The sequence below is a fragment of the Epinephelus fuscoguttatus genome, linkage group LG12, assembly GCF_011397635.1.
Source record: "Epinephelus fuscoguttatus linkage group LG12, E.fuscoguttatus.final_Chr_v1".
In the NCBI taxonomy this organism is placed as follows: domain Eukaryota; kingdom Metazoa; phylum Chordata; class Actinopteri; order Perciformes; family Serranidae; genus Epinephelus; species Epinephelus fuscoguttatus.
In genome coordinates this window covers 9,035,476-9,046,162 of record NC_064763.1, presented here as the reverse complement: position 1 = coordinate 9,046,162, position 10,687 = coordinate 9,035,476, and the positions used below count along the sequence as shown (strand labels likewise).

General features: G+C 43.4%; 1 protein-coding gene across 1 annotated transcript in view; it reads left to right on the top strand.

The window, feature by feature from the left end:
- The first annotated feature begins 1,508 nt into the window (after positions 1–1,508).
- The window catches only part of LOC125898499 (protocadherin alpha-C2-like), a 31,548-nt gene continuing 22,369 nt past the window's right edge, over positions 1,509–10,687 (top strand). The window contains exons 1-2 of the mRNA XM_049592309.1: positions 1,509–4,317; positions 9,333–9,391. Coding sequence (XP_049448266.1) covers positions 1,777–4,317; positions 9,333–9,391 — 2,600 coding nt within the window. The 5' untranslated portion in view covers positions 1,509–1,776. The remainder of the gene's footprint in view (positions 4,318–9,332; positions 9,392–10,687) is intronic.

Below are 10,687 nucleotides of genomic sequence, written 5' to 3'. Positions count from 1 at the left end.
GATATTCCAGTGACTGCCAGCTGAAGGGATGGAAAGCAAATTCCTAGACATTCAGTAAAGGAGCATGTGAAACGAGGGAATTGTTGCATTCTTGAAAAGTGGAAATACAATAATGAATCTTGTAATGTAGGCTGGATCTTCCTGACAAGGCAAAAAACCCAGTTATGAATCATGCATGTTAATTAATACAGCCACAATATGGATTTATTTTATATTAGGCTATATACAGCACAGTAACCGCCTCCTGGTTTCCATGCCCATATATGACCCCATACTGTATCATGTTTCTCTTCGGGATGTATTCTATAGAGAGGAAATGAGACTTCTGCTTTATGGGGTCCACCACGGGCATCTTAAATACGATTATGTGACCTGACAGTCTGAGGTCTACCACTGACAGTGATCCATGTGGAGGGAAGGTTGTGATTGTCAGTGCAATGCTTTCTTTCTGCTGCGCTTTGCCCAAATGCTCGCCATGCGGTACGCTGCGCTGCAGAATCGCTACCGGCAAATTAACCATCCTTACGACTCCAGTGTACAGACAAAGGAAGACATGAGCCAGTCCCCAAACATGTGTCCGTGTACAGCATGTGGCGACGCTTATTGCATATATCTTCCATTTCGGAGGAGGTGTTGGTGCTTAATGTTGTGCAGATTAAAGTCTTGACCTTGCCTGTATGAGCAACAGTGAGTCCACACTCATTAACCCCGCTAAATTAAATGTTGCAGCCACATCTTCGGGTTACATTTTCCATTTTCACCATATATTTTTCAGCCACGTGCTGCACAGATAATGAGATTTGTGGAATGAATGACTGGTGTCGCTGAATGCACATGTATTTGTATGGCTGTTTTATGTGGCCGCCATTCTTTTTCTGGAGGTGCTTTAATGTGTTGGTCGTCTATTAGCTCCCAGACCCTACACCGACATCGCTATGGAAGGATAAGAGGAGAGAAATGGGTGGGGAAGGAGGAGGGGAGCTGCGCCACAGTGGAGGGGAGAGAGCTGGAGTCTGAGTGCGCGCTAGGGTGGGATGCCGTCCTTCCAAGGTCAAGTCAGCTATATTCAATTACACAAGTTCCGGTTGCTGTTTTCAAAATAAATCCCTTTTAATGAACAGATACTGTGCGGCTATGTTGTCAATGAAACACATGAACAGCGGGTATCTGGCACATGGTGCATGACAATAGAGACTAAATTAAAGGCGGCATTTACACAGCAAATGGAATGCGCAATTATGCATAATGGAAAAACAGGTAAACACTGGAAAGTATAAATTAGGAATTGATAGGAACCCTGACAAGCTATAGCTCCCAGCCCTTTATTTCAGCACTTCACTAAAACACTGGAGGGACCTCTCCAGTTTCGGGCTTCCTGTCCGACTTTCTCCTTTCCTTTCTCTAAGAGAGCTGACTTAACTTGTTGGAAGAAAAAGCGACACATGTGCCATTTTATTTTGAAAGACACACACCCCTTTTCCGGTTTTATTTTTGCCGAATTTCGACAACCTTGACGGATTTCACAGCTCCAGCAGCAAGGAAACACACCCGTCAGCAGCGCGCACTGGAGACAAAAAAGCGCATCACGGACAAAGGAAACATGGGTGCGCTGGAGAGGATTCACCTCAGCCGGGTAACACAATGGATGAGCCGCTTGTGTTTCGTTTACCGGGAGACCAATTAGCCCACCTTAATGAGGTGCTGGGATGCAAGATACTGCAAGCTAAAAAGGCGGAAGGCTGCGTTTAATCCGTCTGCGGATCCTATGAGCTTGCAATGGCTGTGGCGGGGATATGCAACTGGATAGGGAATAATGTGCCTTTTTATTTTGTGATATTTTCCTTATTTTGTGGCCTTTCGTTTGGACAATTGCGATATTCTATTACGGAAGAACTCGAAAATGGGGCATTGGTCGGTGATCTGGCGCATGACTTGGGGCTGGATATTCGAAAGCTCGCCACCCGAAAAATTAAGGTAACCTCCAACAGCGGTAAACGCTATGTGATTGTCAACCCCAAAAATGGCAAATTACTCGTCAATGAAAGGATCGACAGGGAGGCACTGTGCGATTTATCCAACACCTGCCTCATTAATCTGGAAGTGCTGGTCGAAAATCCCACTGAGGTGCACCATGTCGAGGTGGAGATTGTGGATGCCAATGACAATGCGCCGCAGTTCCCCAGAGACGAGTATCAACTGGAAATCTCAGAATCTGCTCTGCCGGGGTCTCGTTACCCGATTGAAAACGCTCAAGACCCAGACATTGGGTCAAATTCAGTTCGTATGTATCAGCTCAGCACAAACGACCATTTCGCGCTGGTATCCAATAAACCCTCCCTAAACACAAAGCACATCGAGCTTGTGCTGAAAAAGCCCGTTGATCGAGAACAGACGCCTTACCACCAATTAATTTTAAGTGCTGTGGATGGTGGGACACCAGAGAAAACAGGCACGGCTAAAATCAATGTCAGGGTCCTGGACTCAAATGACAATGTTCCCACGTTCGACAGCTCAGTATACAAGGTGAAACTGTTGGAAAATTCGCCCAAAGACACCCTGGTTATTAAACTGAATGCTACTGATCTGGATGAAGGCACAAATGGAGAGGTTTATTACTCTTTCAGCAGCTACACTCCTGAGAGAGTGAGGCAGATGTTCAGCATGGACACCAATACAGGAGAAATAAGAGTGAGAAGCAATGTTGACTATGAAGAGACCAACTCCTATGAGATGTACATTCAGGCGATGGACAAGGGCCCTGGGGCCGTGGCAGCACACTGTAAGGTAGTGGTAGAGGTGGTGGATGTGAATGACAATGTCCCTCAGATAGTGCTGTCATCTCTGTCGAGCCCCGTGAGGGAGGATGCCCGTGCAGACACGGTCGTGGCCCTCATTAGCGTTACTGATCGAGACTCTGGCGCTAACAAGCAGGTGAGCTTGGAAATCCCAGCAGGCCTTCCTTTCAAGATCAAGTCATTCAGAAATTACTACACTCTGGTTACCTCAGCCTTCCTGGACCGCGAGACCACCGATGCCTACAATGTCACTCTGAGTGCCACGGATGGAGGAAACCCTCCGCTTTCCTCCCAGAAGACCATACAGGTGGATGTGGCCGATGTTAATGACAACCCACCGCGATTTGAACAGACTTCATATACTGTCTATGTGGCTGAGAACAATGCCCCCGGGGCCTCTTTGTGTACTGTGAAAGCTCAAGACGCAGACATTAAAGAGAACGCACGCATCACCTACACAGTGCTCAATGACAACAACCATGGCATCCCTGTCACCTCATATGTGTCTGTGAAGGCCGATACGGGGGAGGCTTATGCCCTAAGAGCCTTTGACTATGAGTCACTGAGAGAGTTTCACTTCCAGGTCAAAGCCCAAGATGGGGGCATTCCTCCACTCAGTCGCGTTGCCACTGTCTACATCTACATAATGGATCAGAATGACCATGCACCACTGATAGTCAACCCTCCCGGCAATGGTACACGCTCACTGGAAACGGTACAAAAGAATGCAGAGCCTGGTGCCTTGGTGACCAAAGTGGTGGCATACGATGCAGACGCTGGTCCAAATGCCTGGCTGGTGTACGTGCTGGAGACAGCCACTGACCTGGACTTGTTCAAGGTGCACGAACACACTGGTGAGATCAGGACCACTCGGAGGATCCTGGAGGACAACTCCACCTCCTTCGCTTTAACCGTTGTAGTGAAGGACCATGGGCAGCCTGCTCTTTCCTCCACTGCCACCATCAACGTGGCCGTCATGGAGGTGCCCCCCAAAGTGGCTCCTGACCCCAAGAGGATCATCCGACCTCACAGCACACTACTCTTCTCCAATGTGACCCTCTACTTGATCGTGGCTTTGAGTGCTACCACCTTTGTTTTCCTGGTCACTGTGGTGGTGCTGGCCATCGTTCGCTGCCATGCCTACTGCACCCAGCCTGGGTCCTGCTCCCCTTGCTGTGTGTCTCAGAAGCCCCCTCCAGATGGCGGGAGCAGCAGCGTAAGTGCTGGTGGGGCAGGCGGTGGTGCAGCCGGAGCACAGCCTAATAACAATGTGGTGCTTCGGAGAGACCTTAAAGTGGAGCCTCACTACATTGAAGTGCGCGGGAATGGCTCCCTCACAAAGACTTACTGCTACAAGACCTGCCTGACAGCCACCTCTGGCAGTGACACTTTCATGTTCTACAACACGGGACGCCCCATCAGTGGCACCTGGGGCAGCGGTGCCGACCGCTTCTTCACGAGTAATAGTGGATTTGTACGAAGACTGAGTATGCCTGATGCCTCGCTGCAGCTCTGCCCAGAGGTGTGTCATTCATTTTTTATGTTTACCTTTGCACGCATAACCGGAAGGTCATGAATCATTATGTTTACATAGTAGTGGCTTTAATGATGTTTTAGTGAGTCTTAGACAATGCAAGACCTTTTCAACCATATGCTCAACATGGCTTTTCATCAGGGTTATTGCTACAGTATCCATTTTTGTCAGATATTTTGTTGGGTGAAGATATTCCTGTGTGTCAGGTTTGATCCCCTACTACAATGAATCGAATCCTTGCAGGCCTCATCCTCTTTTGTTCAGTTCCCACTTGCACTGTGCTGTCGCTCAGCCCAGCCCAGCTCAGCACTCACACTGCATTAGTGTCAGGCCTGATGCTTTTCAGGGTCCTGTGTTATTTCTGATGATTCAGAGATTTGTGTTTCAGTTTGAGGTTGTCATCACATCTACACTAAGAACAGGTCATGCAGTCTTCACTACTGGCTCATTCTCTGTGCAAGTGGGTTTGACTCGTGTGTTTGTGGCTGGGTATGTGTGTGTGTGAGTAAAACTGTTACACTGGAGCACTTGGGGTTAATTGAAGTGATCAAAGGCCCTGCAGGACTAGTTGTTGTTGCCTCTGACTGTGGCGGAGAAATGCCTTTACCTACTGTTATTTTCTTTTCTTGGTCTTAAGGGCTGCATTACACTTTATGATTCTGAACTACCAATATGCTAGATGAGTGAAGTTAATGCCTTTACTTGCCAGGCCATATCTTTATTAATAATGACTTGATTTCTCAGACACTGTATCAGCAATCCCTTATTAATATGAAATATTGTCACACAACAGTCACATCTGAAATACTATTAATACGGAGGTAACAATTGCTGTTTAACTGACTTGATATCAATCAAGAAATCCTACATATCCGCTTTCCTAGCCATATGCATCATTTATGTTGCTCTTAAATGTTGAAATCTTCATGTCTATTACATTTAAGAGATTTCGGGGTGGATATATTCTGCTATTTTGCTCCAGAGATTGGTGGTAAAAAAAAAAGTGATAATATGATTTTTAATGCCAGATTGTTGATGCAGTGGTCACTATGGTTAAGACATTCTCTCTTGGATACCTCATCCTAATTATCAGGTGCCAGCCACTGGTACATTAGTTATAAGAAAACCTCTGACCAAGACAAGTGTAGCAGTGTAAATTAAATTATCCTCCAGCCTCTGTTCCTCAGCCCTGCAAATTAGATTTACTCAAAGAGGCTGGGTCTACCAGCAGAAAATACTCCCCTCTGAATTGAACTGAGGAACATAATGTGCCATCTTTATCTGGGACACTTGCTACTGCCTGAGCAGGTTCGTGAATTAAACACAGTGTCTCTTATTCAGTGTTCTTGAGGTCCAAGGCTACAAGCCACATGATGCTGACAGATTTTAGCATTAGCTGTAATGCAGATGTTCACAATCATTTCATACAGTGCATGTACGCAGAACCTACTCATGAGAGAGTAATGAGTAAGCATAATCAGGCATAATTAATGGCCATGAAAGATTAGCTCATTAAAATATGGCTTTTGCCCCCTATGAGATTCTTATGGTTCTTTGAATTTAAAGGCGTAATCATCAGCAAAATTTGGCTATCATCAAAGACAAATGAATCCTGGCACGCTTATAGGGGAACTACGCCCATTTTAAAAACTCATACATGTTATTCCTGTGGTCTAAGGCAGTCCAAACATATTAATGAACATGAACAACTCTCTTCCAAATCTAAAAACTGGAGTGCTAAAACTGACATTTGAGATGTCATAGAGTAAAATGTCTGCAGCTGCTCCATAGATAATAAATTGGAAAAGATGTTCGAGATGACCCCCAAGAGCAGCCAGGAGTATGCTCCTAGTATATGGGTATATCTTCTGTTCAGAACTGAGAACACTGCAATAGAATAAAGCTTATTTTGATATAAAGAAAAAAAGAAACATCCTGTGGGTCCACTAAATCAGGCTCCAAGTCATTGTCTATGGAGCAGACTTTTTATCATATGACGTCACAAGTTTGAGTCTTACTTCTCTCGTTTCTGGCTTTGAGAGAGAGTGGCTCATGTTCACAAATATTGATTGCACATTTCTATGCCATGGAGATAAAATTAGAATCCAACCACATAGGGGATTTTTACAAGTAAAAATTACAACCTCTATTTATGTTTTTTGTTAGGTGGTGACCTCTAGTGGCCATAGTAGTTAATGGAGTAATGGAGGAAGCCAGGTGACGTAGTATAAGGAGTGAGAAAATCCACTTAGGGTGGAATGGTCAAACAAGCACTGTACTTTCATCCAGGAGGCCAGTGTTCATATCCATTGTGAAACCAAAAGTCAATGTAGAGTTGTTGGTTTTTTTGTTTTATTTTTTATCAGTGAAACACAGTACGTCGACATATATTACGTGATGTATGTCAAGTTAGATCCATAATTAACAAATGTAGTTATTTTAAGCCAAACCATGATGTTTTTCATAAACCTAACCAAGGAGTTTTGTTGCCCAAGCCTTACCATGTAGTTTTGGTGCAACTGCTTCATAACGTTACCCACATGTTTAAAACTATGACAGTTAACGGTCATATGAGCTATTCTGTCCTCCACTGGTAGGAGCACTAATTTAGGAAATGCTCCTGTAGGTTGCATTCAGAGGTTTGACGATACGACTTAAGTGGTCATGTGGGTTGGATTACTTGTTGGAGATGTTTTCCCATTTAGCATGGTAACTCCAATACTCCAAAAAAAAAATCAACATTATTATATTAGTAGGAGTAGCACTGATAGACATACAAACCCAGTTAATACTAATATCTCTGACCAGTATTTCATACAATCTTTAGTGGAGTAATCTTTATTACTCCAAAATGATTCTAAACAATCACTGTAATGACAATTTTACCAATTGTAGCTACTGATGTATCGGTCTTTATTTTAAAGGGACAGTTTGTCCCAAAAATTAAAAATACATTTTTAACTAATAAAGGGTGATTTCCATTTAGCATTTACCATTTACTTTATATTTATAATTTAAATATTTATCCAAAAAATCCTTCGTCCAGGCAGTGCATTTTTGATTTCACAATACTTCTTAATGCTCTGTGTTCTTAGAAACATCTAAATATAATGTTTATCATTTATTTTAGTGCAAACATGCACTATCAAAAAGGTGTCCGTATAGTAGCTGCAATTTGATAATGGCCATGGAGTCATGGAGATATACAGAATCAGAAGTAAGTCATGTAAATCTCCAAATTAAGACAGATGGAAAAAGATGAAATCAGTTTATACAACAGTGATAATTTGAAAATATTATTGATGATTTGTCCCATACATTTGTCTCACACTGAATCCTACACATATGTAATACGTCATATTTGTAAATGATTGCCCCTTCAACATGATCCCACAGAAATATGAAATGACCACAACCTCTTAACCAACCTCATCAACCACTCAGCGTCAGATACCAACGTACCGAGGCACCCTTTTGCGGCGGTATGAGATGACTGGGCAGAGGCATTTATTGACACTTTGAGCAACTGCTGTAGTATAAAGAGTGAGAAACTCTGCCTAGGGTGGTTGGGAATGGAGGTGGAGGGTTTAAACAAACTCTGGACTTTCATGCGTGAGACCGCTGTTTGTGTCCCATGTCAAATTAAAAGTTAATTGAGTTATTTTGATAACAACAGTGTGCTAATATGTGTTGTAGGCTACGGTAGTGATGTATGTCACGTGATGTTACATTACATCATGTTAGTAACAAACTTACTTATTTTAAGCTGAATGATGATGTTTTTTTCTAAACCCAACCACATTTTTGCTGCATAAACCTCAGGAAGTAAACCCCCAAATTTTTACGTACGTTTTAAAAAAAGGCTGTATTTAACTAGCAGAAACTGTCTATTTTCTGTGAAAACAACAAATTTGAGTGTAAGTTGACATGCTGCCCAGTGTGTCTCATACCACTGCTAAAGAGTGCCTCGGTGTGTCGGTGCTCGATGCTAAGACCCACTAACCAAATGTCGCTATTTGACAATTTAGGAGTGAGAATGTGTTGTCCTAACATTGCATTACATGGTGTTGGCCTGTATTGTGTTAAAGCTATGACCCATACTGTAGGTAGTTTCAGAGCTAGAAAGTCTGCGTAGGGAAGAAGTTGGGGTGGTCGATGGGTCAACAAACCCTGGACTTTCACCTGGGAGATTACTTTTTGTGTTGATTTCTTTTAACTCAACATATTTACATCCTGTATGATCTTTTTCTAAATCTAACCAAATAGTTTTGGTGCCTCAACCCAACCATGCCACCACCATGTATTTTCGACACAATACCACCCTGTAATGCGGTGTTAGAGGTCGTGGTCATTTCATTTATTTCTGTAAGGTTGCCCTGGCGATGATGGCTCTTGCTTATTGGTTTTTAAAGGCAATAATATACCAGAGGACTGCTGAGAGTTCTGAGCACTCAGCCCAGGTTCATCAGGAGCAGACAGATACTCCAGTTACCCACCAACACGTACACATCATTCTGTACAAACACCCCGGCTCTCAGGGAAAGGCCATAACTCCCCCAGCTCTCACATTTATAGAGCCATGAAGTGAGAGACTGTCCAAAAACTCATCAATATGGCTCTCAGTCACTGCCCTTTTTAAAGTCCTTCTGTGTCTATGGGGGGATATCAATATGTATGCATGTGTGTGTGTGTGTGTGTGTGTGTGTGTGTGTGTGTGTGTGTGTGTGTGTGTGTATGTGTGTGCCTGCAAAGGGGGACACAACTGCAGTGTTCCTATCACGTCCAGAGCTGGGATGTGTATCATGATTAATTGATGAGACCATGGCCCAGCCTGGCTTTGCACTGTATGAGATCAAACTAAACTCTCTCTCTTCCCTCCTGTCTCTCTCTCTCTCTCTCTCTCTCTCTCACCCACTTCTCTTTTTTTCCACCTCTTCCCTCTCTTCTTCTCTCTCTCTCTCTCTCTCTCTCTCTCTCTCTTTCTTTACCTATTGCTCGCTCAGCCGAAAGCCCCGAATGCTGACTGGCGATATTCTGCATCTTTGAGGGCAGGGGTGCAGAGGTAAGCACTTTCTGTCTTTAACTCTTTTGCAACTTTTGATCATCTAGAAAAAGTTATTCATCTTCCTCACAGTGTCTACAGCCTGTCCATGCTACCACTACAGTGACCCTTCATAATGCTCTTGACGTTACCACAGCTGCAATGTATGGAATCTTTAAATGCAATTTTTGTATTTCTCAAAATGACACTGCAACACAATACAGCAGATCAGTGTCTGCCATTATCAGAAATGGCCGTTAGTGGCCCCTCAGCATCAGTTTGAACCTCAACCCTGTCCTCTTCCTTTGGGAAAAGCCATCTGCAGCTCCCATCAGTGGATGCGTAGCACTCCTCCTCTGCAGTGTAACACTATATAGGTCATCTACATTCTGAGCGTCGCTCCCCCCCAGTTACAGTCTTTAAGCAGGAAGCATGAAGGACAAATGAGCTGACTATGACCTTTCTCAGATCATCAGATGCACACATGCATCAGTGTCTGCATGTACAACTGCCTCACAAGTGTGAGTGTCTGTGGGGTTTTATATATTTTTGTCCAGAGACAAGGGGAGAAGTTGTGAACACAGACAGCAGAGGACATTTTGGACTCTAGACACACTTGTTAATGCAGTGGCATGCACTGTTACAGATATGCCTTCATACGCCTTATTGCTTGACCAAAATCCTAATTACACCATAATCTAAAGATCTCATTAGCTACCTACTGCAAATTAGGGAATATTCATATTAACAGGATCTGACAAAAATTAGGAACATTTTTTTTGTGTGTGTTTCTCCATCTGTCTCTTAAATTTTGTAATGATCAGGTCACAAAAGTTGTATTAAAATACATAATGAAGTGCTTTGCTAATTTGATATGAGGACAGCTGAAACATCAGGGACTAATGAGTTTTACCTCCACATGTTTGTAATGTGGACTCTATTTTCATAATTTCATGCCAACAATGCTGACTGCTCACTTGTGCAGTCTTCTGCTCTGTCTAAGTTTGATTTAATTGGACATTAGTGTTAATTTCTATGGCGTGGAGGGTATCATAATGTGCATCATGTCATCAAGTCACTGTAACATGACATGGATTAACATAAATCATCACTGCAATTTGCCGCTGCCATCTCTAAAATGGCAGTGCCTGTAACAAGCACAGACGCAGAGAAGCTCATATTAACACTTAACCCTGACACACGCACGCTGCAATGTCTCACACCACACACGACGCGTAGCACCAACATTACTGACCCACATTTCTGGTGAAGTCAGTCAGTGTAGAAAACACCAGTAACTGTGTCATACTCTCACAC